This window comes from Oryctolagus cuniculus, chromosome 21 (genome assembly GCF_964237555.1).
Source record: "Oryctolagus cuniculus chromosome 21, mOryCun1.1, whole genome shotgun sequence".
Lineage (NCBI taxonomy): Eukaryota > Metazoa > Chordata > Mammalia > Lagomorpha > Leporidae > Oryctolagus > Oryctolagus cuniculus.
In genome coordinates, this window is record NC_091452.1 from 19,271,017 (window position 1) to 19,292,020 (window position 21,004).

At 58.7% G+C, this 21,004-nt stretch overlaps 1 protein-coding gene and 1 long non-coding RNA gene across 8 annotated transcripts in view; one reads left to right on the forward strand and one right to left on the reverse strand.

Moving 5' to 3' along the window:
- The window catches only part of KIAA1671 (KIAA1671 ortholog), a 188,954-nt gene that overhangs the window by 109,921 nt on the left and 58,029 nt on the right, over positions 1-21,004 (forward strand). The window contains exon 1 of one of the 6 annotated variants that reach the window (XM_051835477.2): positions 6,762-8,081. The exons of 3 other annotated variants lie outside the window; for them this stretch is intronic. In XM_051835477.2, coding sequence (XP_051691437.1) covers positions 7,797-8,081 — 285 coding nt within the window. In that variant the 5' untranslated portion in view covers positions 6,762-7,796. Of the gene's footprint in view, positions 1-6,761; positions 8,082-9,494; positions 9,567-21,004 lie in introns of those variants that run through there. 2 more of the 6 variants (XM_051835478.2, XM_051835479.2) reach the window with 2 other exon arrangements.
- Positions 3,089-7,800, reverse strand: LOC138847426 (uncharacterized). Of its 2 annotated transcripts, none has more exons than XR_011385244.1 (3): positions 7,661-7,800; positions 3,952-4,270; positions 3,089-3,550 (listed from the first exon to the last, which is right to left on the reverse strand). It is a non-coding gene; the product is annotated as an uncharacterized lncRNA (long non-coding RNA). The 2 variants fall into 2 exon arrangements; XR_011385243.1 differs by having other exon boundaries at positions 3,679-4,270.

Sequence of the window (21,004 nt, forward strand, 5' to 3'; positions counted from 1 at the left end):
GGCATACAAGTTCGCTGCTAGAAGTAAATTTCCGGGGCTGGCGCTATGGCATAGTGGGAAAAGCTACTGCCTGCGATGCCAGCATCCCACATGGACGTCAGGTGTCAGGTCGTGTCCTGGCTGCTGGCCCTCTGTGGAGTGAACCAGTGGTGGGAGATCTCTGTCTGTCTCTCTCTCCCTCCCTCCCTCTCTCTGTAACTCTGCCTTTCAAAATAAATAAGTAAATCTTTTTTTTTTTTAAAGTCAGTTTCTTTGAGTATGTCCTCTGTCGCTCATCCTGGTTCTGACTACTCATTCCCCAAGGACATCTTGCTGTGTGGCGCTGGGGATGTGCAGATGCTGTAGTGGACGGAGAGGGTGGACGAGACGGAGAACCCAGCCCGGCGCCCCAGCTGCCCGGGGATCGTGGGCCAGGGCAGGGCCCTCGGCCGTCTGTTGCCTGCAGCCTCATTTAGCGCACAGCTGTTTGGAGAGGCGCTGCCCTGGCAGGCGGGCCTCCCCGGGCCGGGGCTGCTGACGCTCCTTCCCACTGGCGCTGAGTGGGCCTGTCTAGAGTTTCTGGCTGTTTCTAGAACGCTTCCTTCTCTAGGTGAGCCTCCTCCCAAGGTTCATTACGGAGACCTTGGGTCGTGCAAACGGCTGTCGGAAGAAGAAGGGTGACAAATGACTACAAGGAGCTGGTCTTGGGCTTGGTTTATAAATAATCTGGGATTCACTTGCGAGCTGAAGCCATTTCTATTTTTTCCCCCCTTATCAGAGTTCTTTTCCTTGTTGCCTTGGAAACAAGCCCAGCGAGAGGAATTCTGAGAGTTCTGTGTCTTGGGTTCAAGCCTGCGTAACGCCTTTCTTCCAGGGACAGTCAGTCAGGTCGAGCTCCTGCCGCGGGTGCTGGGCCCCAGGGGTGCACAGGCTGCATCCCTGTCACCTGTGGGCTCAGCGTCTCAGTGGGGGAGATCGATGGGTAACATAGGCAGGGCGGGAACCCCTGGGTGGCCCCCCATGGGCAGAAGGAATCACGGGAGACTTCTTGAAGGAGGGCGTGTTTCAGCCGAGTTATGCAGGAAGCAGGTAAGGAAGGCGTGGAATGGTGTGTCCTAGCCATGTGCCAAGGGTTGGGTGAAGACGGCGTAGCATGCCCCAGGTTGACAGTTTGTCCGGTTTGTCTGGGGTGTTCAGAGAAGCCAGGGGAACGAGTGAGACACGAGGCCACCGGCCTTGTCAAGGGTCCTCAGAGGGTGGCACACTCAGCCCCTCCCCAGGGCCCAATGCTTTGTTTTACTGAGAAGCTTCCGGTCCTGCCTGCCTCGGGCTGTGATTTGAGGAATGAGGTGGTAATGAGTTACACTAGACCACAGTCGTGCACAGTGTGATCCATTTGGGCCAACGACTGGCGACGTACACGGTGGTGGTCGCATCAGGTCATCGCCTGGGGAGAGGTCTCCCATCCGCTGGTTCACTTCCCAAATGATCACAAAATCTGGGGCTGGGCCAGGCTGAAGCCAGGAACCAGAGACTTCCTCTGGGTCTCCCATGCAGGTGCAGGGGCCCAAGCTGTTGGGCCATCTTCTGTTGCTTTCTCTGGTGCATTAGCAGGGAGCTGGATTGGAAGAGGAGCAGCCAGGACTCGAACCAGCGCCCATATGGGATGCGGGCATTGTGGGCAGCATCTTAACCTGCTACGCCACAGCGCCGGCCCCTCTGTAAGGACAGTCTGTGATGCTTGCCCAGCCACAGGCCTGACTGCACGTTTCTCAGAACACCTCCCGTCGTGGCCGTCAGGTTCACCCCTCGCGGCCGCTGCTTCCTGAGTGTGCTGGGCTTGGATCAGCCCAGGTGCGTCTCTGTCGGCATCCTGTTTCCCGTGGCACAAGGGAGACCTGAGCCATGGCCAGCCCTGCAGCTCTGCTGTTCCCCCTGCGGGTGGTCCCAGGAACTGTTCTCCAGGCCAGCAGGCCAGGAAGGAAGCTGCTGGACACCCAGCTGGGCAGATGTTTCTGGAGGTGTTTCCTGATCCAGGGGCCAGCCCAGAGCAGGGAGGAGGAGAGTCGCCCACGTCACCCAAGTCGCACGCCTGTGGGCGGGGCTGGCCATTGGGAGGGTCACAGAGGATGCGTCGGGTCAGGCCTCACCCTGGGAGGGGGCGGGAAGGAGCTCCTTGAGGACTTGGGGGTCACACAGACGCGGCTTCAGGCCCAGAGCTGCACCTGCCAGCTCGGTGGCCTTGGGCGCGCGCCTTCGGCTCTTTAAGCCCAGTACCCTCCTCTGCGGAGTGGGGGACGGCTACTGACAGGTTCTGCCCCGCAGGGCTGTTGTGAGGCTTCCCTGAGGGGAGCTGTGCGGGCAGCCAGGATGTGCAGTCTGGGAATGTCCAGTTTCCTAGGAAGCAGGATGAGAAGAGGGTTCTAGAAGGGAGGCCTCCTGGGGGAGATTTGGCCAAGGCTAACGGTTGGCTTGGGGGTGGGGAAGGTCCAGGAGATATGGGAGAGGAGGGGGAGGGACCCCTCAGCAGGGAGAGAGTGTGTGCAGAACCTCTAAGGCAAGACTGGTGTGGTGCCCTCTCCTGGCCTTTGCCTGTGCTGTTTTCTTTTTCAGTCCACTCAGAGTACTCCTATTCATCCTTCAAAACCCCACACAGATGTGCCTCTCACAGTCGAAAGGCCTCAATAAACCATCTTCCCTTTGCTCTTTGTCCCTCAACCTTCTACCTTTTTGGTGAAGCTTATCCTCTCATTTTCTGTTCTGATAGCGCCTTAGTCACTTCCCTGTCACAGCCCTTGGCACTTGTATTGCAGTTGTTCTTTATGTTTTTCTTCTACCTCATTGGCGATCTTTGAAAGCGTGCAAGCTTGTACCAGACTTCTGGCGTAGCTCGGGTGTGAGGTCTTTTGGGGCTCCCTTGCCCCCTGCTGGCTGAGAATCAGACGGGTACACTGAGCTCTTCACAGACCACAGGTCCCCTCAGAGCCAGCACAGACCTGCACATGTTTGTTGAATGAATGAATGACCTGCATGTGCCAATTCCTGTAATGGCACATGCTTGTCTGGAACTGGGTGTCTGTGCCCACCTCACAGTGCACATGGAATTCTCTTTCTTTTTAAGATTTTATTTATTTATTTGAGAGGCAGAGTTATGGACAGAGAGAGAGAGAGAGAGAGAGAGAGAGAAAGGTCTTCCATCCGCTGATTCACTCCCTAGATGGCTGCAATGGCTGGAGCTTGGCCAATCCAAAGCCAGGAGCTTCTTCCAGGTCTCCCACGTGGGTGCAGGGGCCCAAGGACTTGAGCCATCCTCCACTGCTGCCCCAGGCCACAGCAGAGAGCTGGATGGGAAGTGCAGCAGCCAGGACTAGAACCAGCACCCGTATGGGATGCCTGCACTGCAGGCGGAGGCTTAGCCTGCTGCACCACAGCGCCAGCCCCAGATGGAATTCTCTTGTCTCCTGTAGCTCAGCAGCTTCTCAGTGTGGTGGGTTTTTACTTTAATTTTTCGGCTTAATTATGTAAGAGTTGTTTCCTTTCCTTTTTGGTGCCCGGCAGTATCCCAGGCTTCCTGGAGAGGACAGAAGGGTTTGCAGAAGCAGCTCCCAGGGGTGGTGCTGTGGGGGGAGCAGTGCTCGCGCTGCCCCAGTTTTCAGGGAGTGGCGCTATTTATAGTTACCCTGCCAGATCCCACCATACCTGAAGGAGGCCCCGGGGAGCCAGCACGCGGCCGGCTCCTCAGCTCCCCTTTCCCTCCTTGTGGAAGGAGGCGGAGCCGGGCGGTCCTGCACACCTGGCTGTCATCCAGACTGACTTGGCTGAGGCCGGGGCTCCTCCCACCTCGGCAGGGGCGCGAGTCTGGGGGTGGCACACTCCGAGGCGTGGTAGCTGCGTGATGCCATCTGGGGGCTTAACGCCTTGGGGCCCCGATGTTTGCATCTGCACAATGGGAGTAGGAATCCCTGCACAAACCTCAGGCATTGCTGAGAGGAGCGGCTGATGTCATCCGGTGATGTCATCTGATGCGTATATGCTGGTGGTGGAGGTGGGGTGGAGGCAGAGGTGGCCTGGGGAGTCTCGCACAGGGACTGATGGAGAAGCCCTGAGGCCCCGGGCAGGGTCGCAGCCTTCAGCCCGAGGCAGGGGGAGCTCTGGAGTGAAGCAGGAGCCCAGGGTTTCGTGGTGTGTGCTGCGCGGGGTTAGTGTCGTCCTGGGCAAGCGCTCCGGGGCAGGGTGAACGTGGGAGCCTCCCGTAGCCGGCACCGCAGGGGCTGCTGGACAGGTCCACCTGCTAGAAAAGCAGCAGATCAGTGCCAGTGATGAGCGCAGTGACGCATTTCTGAAAAGCAGAGAGGCTAAGTAACCCGCGAGGGACGCCCAGCTAGTAAGCGCGAGACGCGGGTCTCCACCCCGTTCAGCACGATGTTGTACTGACTGCAAGTCCAGAGCTGCGGTTAGGGTCAGGTGAGTCTGCCGCCTCCCAGGGTGCACATTAGCAGGAATCAGAGCCTGGGCTCCAACCCAGGGACTCTGGGATGGGGTACGGGGGTCCCAAGAAACATTTTCCCCAATGCACCAAATGCTCACCCCAACTTTAAAAAAAATATTTTATTTATTTATTTGACAGGTAGAGTTATAGACAGTGAGAGAGACAGAGAGAAAGGTCTTCCTTTCGCTGGTTCACTCCCCAAGTGGCCGTTACGGCCGGCGCTGCGCCTATCCGAAGCCAGGAGCCAGGTGCTTCTCCTGGTCTCCCATGGGGTGCAGGGCCCAAGCACTTGGGCCATCCTCCACTGCCCTCCCGGGTCACAGCAGAGAGCTGGACTGGAAGAGGAGCAATCGGGACTAGAACCAGCACCCATATGGGATGTCGGTGCCGCAGGCAGAGGATTAACTTAGTGCGTCGTGGTGCTGGGCCTTCACCCCAACTTTTAAGACTGCGATCCAGGGTGCTGTGCTTCCTTTAGGAAATCGACACCGATATTCGTTTCTGCGTGCTGAGGGGTGTGTGACAGGGTCGCGTGCGGCAGCATCGCCAGCCCTGGGTGTGGTTATTTCAAAGGTGTTCCACCTCTGGCTGTGAGGTACCGCCTTCCTGCCTCCCAACTCCTCCTCTTTGTGTCCAAAGCTGTGTGCCTGTCCAGCGCCCGCCTTGCTTCAGGTGTGGCTTTCCTGGGCACAGGTGGGGACGACTCGGTTCTTTCTCGTGTCTGTCCCTGCTCCACCCGGGAGCAGGGCTGTGTGGTCACCTGTTCAGAGCAGGAGCTACTGCGTGGGGCAGCTGGAAGCCCTGGGTCCTGGGTGGGGGGTGGAGATGGGGTCTGGGCCGGTGGGCGTTTGCTCCTCTGCGTGACGGGGTCGTGCCTTCTCGCATACTGAGCACTCCGGCTGCTCGGACGGCCCCTCGCCCACCCCTGGAAACTGCCTCCCTCTCCCTGGGCCAGCTACTCCGTTGCCCCCCGGGCATTTGTACTTCTTGTGGTTTTTAGCGGTCGGGGATTTTGGAGCAGTTTGGCTGGGCTGCTCTGCCTCTGGGGTTTCCCATGAGGTTGTGGCGGAGACATTGGCCAGGGCTGCGGTCACCTCAGGGCCTGGCAGGGGACAGGGGACCCATGCTGGCTGGGGGCCTCCGTCTCCCTGCCTGGGGGTTTCCCCAGTGGGCTACTTGAGTATCTTCACAACATGGCGGCGGCTCTCCCAGCACATCTCAGAGAGCGAGGAGTGCGGCTGTGCCCCCTCTTACACCCCAGCTTTGGAGGCCTCACCCTCTCGCTTCTGGGGACAGAGACCAGTTTGCTAGATGGGCTGTGAGAGAGGGGAACACACCAGAGTGTGGCCCCCTCTCCGGCTGGGTGACCTTGGTAGATGACTTCAGCCCTCAGGCCTCAGTCTTCTCCTCTGTCAAGTGGGTTCATGGGAGAATCCGTGAGTTAATCCTCGTGAATGCCGCGGATGTTATTGGGTGCTCAGGTAGCTTCTCAGTAAATAGAAGCCACCGGCCCCTGCTGGGCTCTAAGCACGCCCATAGCAAGACCTTCCTATTCTGTGTCCAGCACCAGCCCTCTCTGAATGTCCATTAAGTGCATGAGTGCAGGGATGAACAAGCGCAACAGCCCTCTGGCCGGCCTAGAGACAAATATTTGCTCAGCGCGGAGGTGAGGTGTTGGCGGCGAGAACGCAGGAGGCGGCTGTACCGCTTGGGGTTTCAGACTTGGGCTCCACGTCCACACAATATTTACCGAGCCCAGACTCTGGGCCAGGCGGGCAGGGAGCAGCTTCTGAGCGCACAGGGCTGGAGTGCTTGCTGTGTGACCTCAGGCAAGTCAGTCCACCTCTCTGAGTCCGCAGGAGGGCACAGAGCCCTGCAGGAGGCAGAAGGCTTCTCCAACAAGTGCGTGGTGCCCCCAGCCACCGGGGGCTGCCATCTTGTCATCCCCTACCCCCACCTCCACCCCAAGTACTCCAGCGTCATAAGGGTTAAAACCCAGTGAGCTCACGTGATCTGGGTGTAAACCATGAATCACTCCCACTGCTCCCTGTGCTGAGAGAGCCTGCCTGCCTAGGATGGGGCAGATGCTGGGCCCCGGGGTTGCTATGGCAACGCAGCTTCTACTGAAACACAGGTCCCCCCACTCCCCAATGCTTCCTGGGGGCACCTTGGGGGCTGTGTCACCTGGCTTGGTGTTGCCTTCCAGGGAGGGTGGGAGAGAAAGCTGGGGAGGCGAAAGACAGAGGGGGAGGAGCCAGGGAGAGAGAGAGGAGCGAATGGAAATTGAGACACGGGCAGAGGGAGGGGCGAGGCGGAGAGACTGGCGGCCAGAGGGAAGCGAGACTGACAGCCGGGCCCAGGTCCCGGACGCTGCCTGGAACCCCAGGGGCAGAAGCCGGTCCCCAACTCTTCCAGCTTCCCCGGCCTGCCAGCTCCCGGCATCTACGCACCCACACGCGCACGCACATGCCCACACGTGCCCCTGCGCTTCCGCCTGCGCCCGCGGGGAAGGAGGCACAGCCCTGGGGAGGCTGCCGGGCACGTGAAGTCACCATCAGCCCCGAGGGACACTGAGCGAGTTGGGACTTGGGGGGGAAAAATGGGGGCAGACGTCAGCTCCCTGGGCGGCCACCTCGCCGAGGCCCCTCCCGCATTCCTGGGCAGCTGGAGCCCCTCGCTGAGACAGGGGGCTGATGTCATCCGGGGCTGCTCAGCCAGGGGACCCGGGGGCCCTGGTGGCCGCTGTCTCCGGAAATGAGCCAGCTGCCTGCCGCCAGTCAGGTCTGAAGTCTCCAGCCAGACGGCAGGGAACCTGCACGGGTCAGGTGAGCCTGGGGGGGGGGGGCGCCCAGCCGGGGAGTGTCGGTGGGGGGCAGCCTGCCCACGCCTGGGACCTGGCTGTGTGCGCTGTCGAGGGGCCGCCTACCTGAATCAGGAGAGCGAGACCAGGGGTGCCGGCCGTCACCCCCTCTCCCCCTCCCACCTCTGTCACGCCCGCCCGGAGCCAGTGCGGCTGCCGACCTGGGATTCCTCCAAGCTCCACCGATCCAGCCTGGCGAGTGCTCGCTGGGAGCTGGAGGCTGGACCGCCTGGCGTGTGTGTACAACTCCAGAGGGGCGGCCTCCCAGCGCCTCTGTGTTCTCAGCAAGACCTCCGACGCCACCGGCTGCCGGCTCCGCAATGTTTACTCACCCTTGCTTGGGCTGAGCCAGGCGAACGCAGAACTTCGACGGGCGGCACGTCCTAGAAAGAGGCGAGAGGACGCTGGCGTTCCAGCCGCGTTGCTCCTTCTCTCGCCTCCGCCTGCCTCCTCCTCCCGGCTGGCCCCATGGATTACTTGGGAGACAAACTCACGGTGGCCCAGACCCACGTGACCCAATGGATGGGGACCGTGAGGAGGTCCTTCCAGGAGGCCCTGCATTTGGTGACCACCACGGTGGGCCACGAACGGACGAGCGGAGAGCCCCCCAGCCGGCCCGGCTTCAAGCGCACCTCCTCCTTCCGACACCTGGCTTCCCGGGGCCGGGAATCTTTCCGCCGCTTCTCCGCCCGCAGCCAACAGCGGTTTTCTTCCTTGAGGAAAAGGCAGCCGGACTCGGAGCCGCCAGACCTCGTAAGCCTCTTACGTTTCTTAAACTGTTAGAGCAGCAGGGGCTCCCATCCGTGAACCCAGGGCAGTTGCTTCCCCAGGATCCTTGTCAATCAAAGCCTAGTACTTCCTGTTCCCTGCGCCAGGCGCCCTGGCCGCCGGGCCACTCTGCCTCTGAGGCAGGAGGACGTGTGCACTGGACGTCTCCATGGGCCCGCGCGTGCACCGGCCTTGTCGCGCCCGTGGATTTGTCTCTTACCGAGGCTGCTCCGGCCCCCCCCCCCTCCCCGGCACAAATGCTCCCGCCACCTATTTTTAGGGAGGATTAGCCGGCACCTGCTTCGTCTGCACTCGCTCTCCCGGGACGCCCAAGTGTCCCTGCCGTGTGCATGTTGTGTTTGTCACTGAGCCAAGGCGAGGCCCTCATACGCTTGCCAAAGGAAGGGGCCGTGGGAACCCGAGGTGGTGGGTGGGTTTGCCTGCTGGCCGTGAACCTCAGGTTTGTCGAGAGTGGCCTAAATCTCGCTCAGGCGGGCTCTGTGGGGCTTGGGAGGCCAGCCAAGGGTTGACAAGCCAGACTTAGCTGTGGTTGATAGAGGTGGGGCTGGACCCAGAGAGGGAGAGACACTGGCTTGGGGATGCACAGCGAGAGAGTGGCAGAGTCAGGGCCAGGACTTCATCCAGCCCAGCTCCTGGCAAATGCTTTCTGCAGAACTTCCCATTAACGTCAGGGACGCCCCATCGCTGCCAGGGCTGGATGTGGAGAGAGGGCTTGGCGTCTCACACTTCTGCCCTGTGACTCGGTCTGCCCAGTTCATGGAGCCTCTGCCAGGGCACAGGCAGCTCCTTCCTTGGGTTCATCCTGGCCCCAAGGGCAACAGCACCTAGGGAGGGAGCCCTGAGCCAGCCCTCTGAGCCCTGAGGTCCTTGAGCTCTCCCAGGTGCAGGGAGCCCGCAGCCCTCAGCTGGCCCAGAGAGGTGTGGTGACTCACTCTGGGCTGCACAGCAATGAAGCAGACAGGTGCAAACCCAGGCTAGAGGGCCAGGTTGTGAGCAGGGCGCTGATCTTGTTCACAGGACGTCTCTGTCTCTCGTGGGCCCGCACTCCTCTGGGGGTGGTGGTGGTGGCTTGGATTTATGAGACAGACCCCAGCTCTGCCCCTGGAAGGAAGGACTTGGCCCAGCGAGAGAATTGTCCTTTAATGGTTTACTCCTCTGCCTGTTTCTCTCCGTCTCTCTTTCTCTGCCTTGCTCTGTCTGCCACTTTGGTGGCATCGTTGTTACGGGTGTGGGGTTTGTGACACTCGGGCCCTGCTCACGACTTCCTGCATGTCACTTGTGTGCTGTGTGACCCCTTGGGCCTGGCCTTGGACCCTCCTGGAGCTCACTGCCCCGTGTCACCTGTTGGTGCCACCGGCAGGACCAGACTTCCCCAGCTGATTCGGAGACCAAATGCAGGAAGGGCCATTCCCTGCTGCATCGGAGCACGTCCAACAGGGTGACTCCTGGGTAATCTGGGGGCTTTGGGCTTTTCTCCACTGAGTGTTTGCTGTGCCCGGAGGGGTGGGCACCTGCGCGCGCGCCGAGCTGGAGAGCTGGAGCCTGGCTTGCCCCGCCCTGGCTGGGGAGCAGCCCAGGCTTGCTACGAGGTTGGAGGGAGCGCCCCACCTGGCGCAGGTGCGTAGTAGGTGCACCCTCGACAGCGCCTCTCAGGGGGCCGAGATGTCCCGTGTGAGGGTGGAGTTGGCACGGGAACACTCGCACCCCCGCAGAGAACCTCACGGTCCCGCTTCTGCCGCTGCCCGGCTGTGGGACCTCTGGGAACCTCTGTGAAACAGGGACCACCGTGCGCCGACGTGGGTGTGGCCATGCCTAGCGTGGGGTTTGTGCGCCTTAATAGTTTACTCTTTCAACAAGCAAGCCTCCCCTCTCAAACCGTCCCTTCAAAGATTTCCAATGAACCGGAAAATCCACACACGCCCCTGTTCCCCTGCGGCTTCACCGCGGTGCTTGTCTTCTGGGAGGAGTCTTCGCGAAGCCGGGGGTGATGGACAGAATCCGTGGTTGGGGCTGGCAGGGGCGGGACTTGGGCTCATACTTGGACAGGGTTCATCCGAATCATCCTGGGCCCTGCCTGGGGCTTGTGCTTCCTCAGGAGAATCCACGCAGGCGTAAAAGAAGCCTCGGAGGCGTGCCCTGAACTGTTTTCTAGAGCTGGCCTTGGAGTCATTTGCCGAAGGCCTACCTCTGAGTCCAGGAAGACAAGGGGGAAAGAAAGAAAACAGACGCTTTGTCTCTGGGCCACAAAGGCAGGAAGAGGCACGTTTGCGCACCGCGAGCCTGGGAAAGAGGCCTGGTACACGCTGCGGTTAGCCAAGGAGACTAGGTGGACCCCCTTGAGAGGCCAGATAGAAAGTTCCAGAACCAAAGAACAATGGCCAAGCTGCGGAGGCCAAGCTGGAATAAAAGCAGGAAGCTGGGGGCGGGGGGGGGGGCACAGAAAGAGCTTTGGAATCAGACAGACTTGGGTCCCAGTCTCAGCCCCACTGAGTGCTGGCCGGGTGACCACGGGCAAGTTAAATCAACTCAGCCCCAGTGTGTTCATCTGTCAAATGGGCATTTGACTGAACTTGTCTGGTGGGTGGATTACTGGAACAGAGTCTGCTAAGAACCTGCACAGCGTTGGTGGGTAGGAGGTGCTGACTGACGATTCAGGTTGCTTTGAGGGGCTCAGCCTCTGTGGACGTGAGTCCCACCTGCCTGGAAGGCCAGACTGCTTGTCTTAAGAAAGAAAGGAGAGAAAGGACCTGGTTGACATTTCGTGAGCATTTCCTGTGTGCCGGGCTCTGGCCTCAGCCTGAGATACCTGGGATTTGTGCCCTGTTTATTCGCCTGCTTTAAGGAATTTGAGAGACCGTGAGACACAGAGAACTAGACAGGGAGCTCCCCTCTGCTGGTTCACTTCCCAAATGTCCAAAACAGCCAGGGCTGGGCCAGGTCACAGCTGGGAAGTCCATCCAGGTCTCCCACATGGGTGGCAGGGACCCAGGCACTTGAATCTCCCAGGATCTGCGTTAGAAAGAACTTGGAACTCTGAGCGGTTGCTGGCTACAGGTGTCTTATCTGATGTCTTAACCACTAAGCCTGATGCCCCCACCCCCTGCCTCATTCACTCACGTTCTCATTCCGCTGGTACTGAGTACTGGACAGTATAGCAGACACAGTGGAAGTGGCTACAAACCAGACGGGCTGCTTTCTCAGGGGGGCAGATAATATACGTCCGCATGTGACTGTGCAATGCACGGAGCGCCGGCGTGAGGGACCGTCCCAGCCCATCAGGGCCTGTCTGCAGCCTCAGACCGTTGCTATATAGCAGCTGCTCAGCCTCAACACTGCTCATCTCATGGGCCGGGGTCTTTGTCTCAGTGAGTGGGAGATGGCGGGGGGCAGTTCTGTGCCTCGTGGCATCATCCCAGCCTCTGCCCACCATGTGCCAGTGGCACCCCCGAGTTGTGACAAGGAACAATGTCTCCAGACGTTGCCCAGGGTGCCCTGGGAGGCCCCGTGAAGACACCAAAATCCGTGGCTGCTCCAGTCCCTTGTGTGCACCTGACCCGTGCTCTCCCTCCTCTCTACTCGAAATCATCTCTGGGCGACCTCCTATGCCTCGTGCGATGGCGGAGCTGTGTTGTCACCCTGTGTTTGGAAAGTGATGGTGAGAACAGTGAGTCTGTACGTGGGCAGCACAGATGCAGTTTCTTCCTCCTGTATTTTCGACGTGCAGTCGGCTGAATCCGCAGAAGCAGAACCTGCGGATGTGGAGGCCGGCTCTGGTGGGTGCGGGGCGCGGTAACTTCTTCCTGTCCGTGTAGGAAGGAAGGGCGAGGGTCCCACTTACACCGAGCCCTCCTGCTTGCCGGGAACTGGTCCCCTCCAATCCACACAGCTGCCCCCTGGGAAATGGGGGCGCCTGTCACTCTGTGTTTCACAGAAGAGAAACCTGAGCCGTGGAGAGGTGTAGTCATGGGCTTGGGGCCACCCGGCTGTGCTGGGAGCGGCTGGGCCTCCGGCACCTGTTCTGGGGAACGCGTCGTAGCCGCTGGCCCCTGAGCTGGGCGTTCGGTTCTTTGCTGACAGCTGAGTGGGAGAATTTGGTTCTGCGTTGCCTATGGGTTGAGATGGATGCATAGGTTATTCAGCCTTTCAGCTTTGCCCCCACCCCCCACTTTTTTAGCAAGTGAGTAGGAATTGGGGATGTTAATGACGCCCGTCTGTAGCAGCCCCATTTCAACCCTTGTACAAGTGTCCTGCAGCTGCCCTAACAGATCACCACCGGCCTGGGGACTTAAAACTGTAGAAATATATCTGTCATGGTGCCAGGGGCCTGAACTCCAAGGTCAAGGTTCCAGCTGACGTGTGCCTCTCCAGGAGAGGCTCCCTCCTGGCTTCTCCCAGCTCCTAGTGACTCCAGGCATTCCTTGGCTTAGGGCTGCACCCTTCCAGGCCCTGCCTTGGGGTCTTGGCACCCGATTCAGGGCCCACCTGGGTAACCCAGGATGATCTCACCCAGCGCTCCTTAATTACACCTGCAAACACCATGCTTCTTTTAAGAAAAAGTGTTTATGCATTTCAGAGAGCGAGTGAGCGAGCTTCCATCCCATGTTCTATTCCCCGAATGCCCACAACCATCGGGGCCGGGTCCAGGTTGAAACTGGGAGCCAGGGATGTAATCCGGGTATCCCACGTGGGCAGCAGGAACGCAGCTGCTGGCGTCAGGAGTGAGATGGGTGTTGAACCCAGGAACTCCCACAGGGGAAGCAGTGTCTCAGCCACCAGGGCAAACGCCTGCCCTGGCAAAGACCTCCATGCTAAGTAAAGCTACAGTCACACGCCCTGGGGGTTAGGACGTACTTGTAGGTACATCTTTTGAGGGGCACTGTTGAGCCCCCTACCCCTTCCTTGTGCTTCCCCTTGCTTTCCCTGCTGCCTCAATGTTCTGTAAAGCAGGTGAGCATTTGACCTGGTGGTTAAGTCACTGTTTGGGTTGTCCTCATCCCTTTCACAGGGCCTGGGTTCGAGTCCCAGCTCTGTGCCTCATCCAGCTCCCTGCTAATGCACACCCTGGGAGGCAGCAGGTGATGGCTCAGGCACTTGGGTCCCTGCCACCCACATAGGAAACCTGGATTGAGCTCTTGGCTGCTGAGTTTGACCTGGCCCAACCTGGCTGTTGTGGGTATTTGGGGAGTTGAACCAGTGGATGAAAGAGCACTGTTGCCTGCTCTCTCTCTCTTTCTCCCCCTCCCTCTCCCCCCTCCCCTTCCCCCTCCTCATCTCCCTCTCACTCTCCCTCTCTTTCTGTTACTCTGCCTTTCAAATAAACAAATCTTAAAAAGCAATTCTGCTGCGGACTGGAGCTTCAGAGGATCTGGGTCCCACAGCCCCGGCCCCTGCCGTATCTCCGGCTATCGGGGCTGAGTGCTGCCTGCCACCGCCTGTTCACCGCGCCGCCAGGTGCCCTGGCCTCCGGCCATACCTCGGGGTGCGGAGCTGCTGTTGGACCTGAGCTCATCCCCGAAGGCAGCATGACGTCAGAGGTGTCCCTGGGCAGGACAGGCTGCTTTCTTTCGGGCCGGGCCGGCCTCACCCGATTTCAGGTTTCCTTTCCACCCTCCTGGTGGCTGAATGATGTCACCCACTCGGTGAACAATGGGCCCTTTATGCCTCTAACCAGGGCCAAAGGCTGGGCCCCAGAGCAGGTGCCTTTGGGAGAGACCTGTGGTGACATGGGAAGTGGCAGGACAAAGGACTCGGCTGTGCCCCCGGGCTGCTTGTGTTGACCAAAGCTGATCTCTTTTCTCCTCCCAGAGCTCAAAACACGGGATGTGCTCATTTTACATTTGGAAAAATCTAGAAAAAAGTGAAGAATGCAAAACCCACCCATGCTTCCTGTGTCGATGCAAACCACTCTTGGCATTTGATGTGTTTCCTTCCTGTCTTTTTTCCCCTCCCTCTCCCAAAGTGAATCGCCAACCTACTTTTCAATAGTTCTATGCATCTTTAGTAAGCGCTCGTCAGGCCCACACTGCATGCGGCTGGGCGCGTGCACGCCCTGCGATTTATTAACCACGTCTGGCTGGACATTTAGGTCATTTCCCAAGGGTCGCCATCAGGGTGACCCTTGACGAGAGGGGGCCATGCGGCTGTGGCTCTGGGTCTCTGCCAGCCCCGTGACTCACGTCCCTCCGTGTGCATGCATGCCTGTTGGTTGCTCTCACTTTCTCTGCCTCTCTCAGTGTTTGTAAATCTCAGATGTTTTGCTCAGACAAATGCCCCTCTTGCTTCCTCCTCCGGAAGTCAGAAACTCCAGGCAGGAAGTCTGCGCTGGCGCTGTCACAGGGTGTGCTGTGCGTTGGGATCTCATGGAAGAGGGGTCCGTAGCAGGGAGTCAACCTGAGTATGCCTCCCTGGAGAGATGACGTGTGAGAGGAGCTGCGGTCGCGTGCTGGTCGGGTCCTTGGCAGGAGTCGGGTCGGGGGGACCTCAATTTGTGCCGATTGCCATGGTGTAAATACCCCCAGCCTGGGCAAGCTCCCAGCTGGCTGTCACTGGACACAGAGCTGGAGAGAGAGGGGCAGGGCATGACTGCTCAGCAGTCTTTCCCCAGGCAGGTGCACACCGCGACCCCAAGAGCCCTGACAACAGTAAAATGCAGTAAATCAGGAAGTGAGGCTTAGATGATTGGACTCATCACTTTGCCCTTTTTTTTTTTTAAAGATTTATTTTATTTATTCGAAAGACAGAGTTACAGAGAGGTCTTCCATCTGCTGGTTCACTCCCCAGCTGGGCTGCAATGGCTGGAGCTGCACCGATCCGAAGCCAGGAGCCAGGAGCTTCTTCCAGGTCTCCCACGTGGGTGCAGGGGCCCAAGGACTTGGGCCATCTTCTACTGCTATCCAAGGCCATAGCAGAGAGCTGGATGGGAAGAGGAGCAGCCGGGACTAGAATTGGTGCCCATATGGGATGCCGGTGCTTCAGGCCAGGCCTTTAACCCGCTGCACCACAGCGCTGGCCCCTGCTTGCCTTCTTCTTTTTTTTTTTTTTTATCTTTTTTTAAGATTTATTTATTTATTTGAAAGGCAGGGTTGCAGAGAGGGAGAAGGAGGGGCGGGGGGGGAGGCAGTGTCCATCTAGTGGTTCACTCTCCAGATGCCTAAACAGCCGGGGCTGGCTGGGCCAGGCCAAAGCCAGGAGCCAGGAGCTCCATCTGGGTCCCCCACGTGGGTGGCAGGGGCCCGAGCACTTGAGGCATCTTCTGCTTCCTCCCAGGGCACATTAGCAGGCAGCTGGGTTGGAAGTGGAGGAGCCGGGGCGCCACCCCAGTCACTCCAATGAGGAATGTGGGCATCCCAAGCAGTGACTGAACCTACTGTCCCCCAGAACTCATTCCTGGTACTTTCCTGCTAATAGGACTCAGTTACTTCTTGTTTGAGAGGCAGGGAGAGGCACCGAATGCCTGCCATGGCCAGGGCTGGGCTGGGGCTGGAGCTGGGAGTCGGGCACTCAGTCATGGTCTCCCACATGGGTGGTGAGAGCTGGGGATGAATCCGGGCTCTCTGATGTGGGCATCCTAATAGGTGTCTGAACCGCTAATGTGATTCACCTAGTTGTAATTTTATATAATTGAATTAGTAGTAGTGGCTGTGTTAACACCTGAACCACAGCTGGCTCCTGAGCACTGGGGCGGGGTGCAGGTGGGCCAGCGGCAGCTCACCGCCGTTGGCTGGGAGAGTGACTTGTGGGGTCCAGGAGCTGCGAGTTGGAATCCTGGCTCTGCCTCCCACTTGCTGTGTGACTTTGGGTGGGCTGCCTCGTTGCTTTAGGCTCCAGATTCCTCTCCTGTAAACTGGGGACATGCCTTCCCTCTATGTGTGTGGGAGGGGTCATGTTGAGGTGGCACACGTGGGCATGTTGTACCATCTCAGTAGACAGTGGCTTTCACCTTCATCACCGTTATTGGCTTGGCAGCCCAGAGGTGACGAGGCCTAGTTACCTGCAGGTGCACAGCCTCCAGGGTGGCTCCTGCTTTCTGGCAGCCCCGGGCAGGTCTCATGCAAAACTCTGGACTTGGCATTGATGTCAGGGCGAGGGAGGCTATTGGGGATGGGATGATTGTGCTCAGCCCTGTAGGAAGGGCATGACCTTGGCGGCCTGGGTGGGACTCTGTGGTTTGGGTGCAGTTTTCCTGGGTCCCCAGGGCTTCCTTCCCATTGTGAAGTGTTAACCCTGCCATGATGTGTACGGGGGGGACCTTGGACAGTGACTCAGATTAGATAAGGTCCTAGGGCTGCAGCCCCCAGGGTGGAATCCTGGCAGATGTAGAAGACGGGAGACCAGGCAAGCACACATGTAAACGTACATGCACACACATGCACACGCACATACATGCTCGCTGTCTCTTGTCCTGTGGTGCCCCGAGCCACCTCTGGGCTCTGTCAGCAGGGAGGCCACACCAGAGGCTGGGCCAGTAGAGCCTCCGACTCCTAGACTTTGAACCTCCAGAGCTCAAATAAACCTCCTTCCTTAAGACATACCCAGGCCATGGTATGGTGTGTGTGAGCAGTCAGCAGAGAAGGGACTCATATGCCCCCTTTGTAGTCTGCCAGGGTGGCCCACGTGACCAGGAGGATACTGGTGTCTTGGGAGTAGGGTTAGGAGGCACTGCGGCTTCCCTGTTGGTCACTCTCGCTCTTTCTGGGATCATTCACTCTGGGGGAAGCGAGCTGCTGTGTGGAGGACACTCAGATGGCCCTCTACAGAGGCCCGCGTAGCCTCCAGTCAAAGGCCAGCAAGGAACCGAAGTCAGCTGGCAGCCCTGTGAGTGGGCTCGGAGGCAGATCCCCCCAGAGACTGCACCTGTAGCCGGCAGCTGGACCCCACCCTCATGAGAGACCGGAGGCAGGAGCCTCTCGGCTGAGCCCCACTGGGTCCCTAACTTCCTGACTGTGCGTTGGGTGATAAATAGTGGTTGTCCATTGGTTATGTCGCAGATGAGCAGCGCACATCTGTGCCCACTGAGTCCTACACCAATGGCCTGGGGATGGCCAGGGAGTGCTGCGACCCGTCCCGTGCCTGATCACAGACCAGGCAGTTGAGATGGGAAGCTCACAGGGGACCAGGCATTCCCTAGGGAGGCCTTTGTCACCTCGCGGGCTCACACTTGGGAAGGAGGCTGCTCAGCCAGCCCGGCTTCCGGGTCCCAGGGGCATGTGAGCGGCTGCCCCACAGGGGACTTTGCGTGGAGCTGGGAGCCATCACCTGGTTAACCCCTCAAACACTCATTGTCAGGGCTGCACCCCGCAGGGACAGGAGGGCACATGGCGTGTGTGCGACAGTGGCTTTTCTCAGCCACAGACCAGCTCACTGCAACTCTGCCACATGACCCAGCTCCCTTGAAAGGGGGACCCGGACACATGTACTGTTAGTAGGAATCCAGCGCCGCGACGTTGGCCATGGGTTTTTGCTCGTTATAAAGACGTAGGCTTGGTATCTTGCGTAGCTTCGTGATAAGGACAGGGGAGCGGCTTTGTAGAGGGGTCGGCTGAATGCTGTGCACCCCTTGGGGGGCTTCATAGTCTGAGTTCCGGTTTTGCCACCGGCCAGCTATAGCACGCCACAGTTATTTATTCATCCGTTCATCAATCATTCATTCATTTGATTTGAAAAGAAAAAGAGAGGTCTCTCTCCCACCTACTGGTTTACTCCCCAAATTCCTGCAACAGCCAGAACTGGGCCTTGTTGAAGCCAGGAGCCAGGAACTCCGTCTGGGTGTCCCACCTAGGTGGCAGGGACCCAGCTACTTGAGCCATCGCCTGCTGCCTCCCGGGGTGCACATTAGCAGGAAGCTGGAATCGGGAGCTGAGGTTTTGATAGAGGATGTGGGCGTCTCAAGCAGTGTCCTAACGCCTGTGCCAAACACCAGCCCCAGGACAGACTTTAATTCCGTGAGCCTTGGTGAACGCTTAGTGTGCCTGGAACCTGGAGAGTACCTGCGGGAGTTGTGCTGTGGTCCTTCCAACCTTGATAGCGTGGCCGGTAGCAAACACACGGCACCGCTGGACAGCTCATCCCAAGGGGTGTCTTTCCTGTTCATGCCAAGGTTGCTGCCGCCCCGCTGGCTCTCCTTAATTGTCCCGTTTTATAGATGGGGGCAGGTAAGGCTCAAAGAACTTGGCTCTCAAGTACTGACTATGTGCCAGCCACTAAGCTGAGATTACCTTCTATCTTTGCTGCAGCCTGGGGAGGGCTGTCACTGTTGTCATTACTGTGAACAAGTGATAAAAGTGAGAGCTGGGGAGAAGGAATGACATGCTCAAAGTCCCCGGGGTCAGAATCGGCCAGGACCGGACTCCAGGCCAGGTCTGCTCTCTGCCTCATTTCTTGCCCCCTCCCCATCAGGGAAGTGGTGTGCCCTTCCCGAAGGTGTGGACCAGGGCTTCAGGTCACAGCAGTGTTGACATCGGGGCTGGTGATTCAGCGTGGCAAGGAGCTGTCCCGTGCACTGGAGGGTGGGATCTCATTTTTGGCCTCTGCCCCCGGAGGCCGGGAGCACCCTGCCCCAGCACCAGCCGAGTTCTTTCTGGACGTTGCCAGAACTCAGTTGAGAGCCACTGACGTAGATCATAGGAGTCCAGCGTGGGAGCCAGGAGCTCCGAGTGCAAGTCCTTGCCAGGCCCCAGGGAAACAGGTGGCCTTAGCCAGCAGACCCCGAGTGAACCACGTTGTTTGTAGGGCTTTGGAATTGCGTCCGTTTTCAGTAAATGAGCTTTTGTGCCTGGTGTGCTTTGGGGTGAGTCTTTGCACTTGACTAAAGCATTTTCGCCAGTGTGCACGATGGAGCACGCGGCATAGGAATGGCGGGGAGGCTTGCCACGCCCCCAGGCGGTGCCTGGCACACATTCAGTGCTTTGTAAATGGTGGCTTGTGTTGTCACCCCAGTTCCCGCCCATCCAACAGGAGCATGGGGGTGCCCAGACATTCTAGCATTCGGGAATGCTTTTCACGCTCTGCTGAGTTCCCAGTGCCGCGTCTCCGGGTTCCACGTCCAAATATTGGCTTTTTCTGCCAAAGCCAGAAATTACCCGGCAGCCCCCGTTCCCATCACTCGCCAGCCTGGTTCTGGAGAGGGCCCCTCCCTGGGCACACCTGCAGCCTGATTCCTCAGTTAGTAGCTGGGAGACTGTCTGTCCTTGTAATTGCCTTCTGCCGTGGGGAGGCCGGGGTGTGTGTGTGTGGGGGGGGCTGTGTTGAGGCAGCCGCCTCCCCTATCCCCGCCCCTGCGCTCTGAGGAGGACATCTTGGCAGGAAGTCCGGAAGGTTCTGGAACTTCTGTTGCAGCCACCCTGGTGGGTGATAGGTAATCAGAGCGTCGTGATCCACGGGAGACCTTGGGTGCACCCTGGGACCTGCCAGGAACAGGTCTCTGAGGGGAAGGGGCTGCAAGCGGATCTCCTTTCAGCAGGAGGTCCTGAGCCTTGAGGGTCACAACACAGAGATTGTCCCAGCCCATGCCATTCACCTTAGAGAGAGTGATAGAGACCTCAAAACCACACAGCCCCAGGCCTGCAGCTTGAGTTTCTAAATTCAAAGACCAGGCATTCGGAAGCCAAACAGCTCTCAACCTTGACATCCCTCAGAGGTGGGCAGCAGACGTTGATGGAGCTCCTGCCGTTACAAAACCCCGTACTCAGCTGTGTGCTGTGTTAATTGAGACACGGTTCCTGACTTCTCATCCGTATCCCAGCCGTGCAGTCTTGTCCAGCGCGCTGGCTGTGAGTCTGTTTCCCCAGCTGGAGATGGTGGCATGGGTGTGACCTGCTAGAGCTGTCCCAGGGAAATGAGCCTGGATTCACATCCCTGCACCCCTGTGTCCACAGAAGTGCTCAGTAGCCAGGAGGTGTGGATCATAGTAGCTTCACTCCGCCTGGCCCTTCCTTCCCAACCCCCAGGGCTGCTCTGGTCTCTGCCTGCCTCCCAGCCTTTGCACGCACTGTTCTCTCTGCCTGGAGGGGCGGAGCTGTGGCTCAGGCTCGGCTCTTGTTTCAAGAAGGTTAAGCCTCTTCTTCTTCTTCTTTTTTTTTTTTTTTTTTTTTTTTTTAAGATTTATTTATTTGAAAGGCAGAGTTACAGAGAGGCAGAGGCAGAGAGAGAGAGAGAGGGGTCTTCCATCCACTGGTTCACTCCCCAGATGGCTGCAATGGCTGGAGCTGTGCCAGTCCAAAGCCAGCAGCTTCTTCTAGGTCTCCCACGCAGGTGCAGGAGCCCAAGCACTTGGGCCATCTTCCACTGCTCTCCCAGGCCATAGCAGAGAGCTGGATGGGAAGTGGAGCAGCCTGGACTCGAACCTGTGTCCACATGGGATGCCGGCACTGCAGGCGGCGACTTTACCTGCTATGCCACGGTGCCAGCCCTAAGCATCTTCTTACAACTGCATTATGTCCTCGCCAGAATGACCCCCACCCTCAGGAGAGGGTGGGAGGAGAAGGCAGGGACCTGGGCAAAAAAGGACGAAGAGCCAGCCCCTCCCATCACCCTCCCAGCCTCCATGGCTTCTGCTTCCACGTGCCTTCCCCATTCCCCATTCCCCACCCCACAGCAGATTTGGGGTCATTAACAGCCTTAGCTAATTAGGTAGGAAGGGGCCGTGCAGGATTCAGTAAGAGACATTCCTTTTCAAAGATTATATTATTACCTGAAAGGCCGGGAGACAGAGACAGACAGAGCTCTCCCATCTGCTGGTTCACTCCTCAGATGCCTTATAAACTGTCAGGGCTGGGCCAGGCTGAAGCCAGGAGACAGGAACTCCATCCAAGTCTCCCAGGTGGGTGGCAGAGACCCAAGTACGTGAGCCGTCATACTGCCTCCCAGGGTGCTCATTAGCAGGAAGCTGG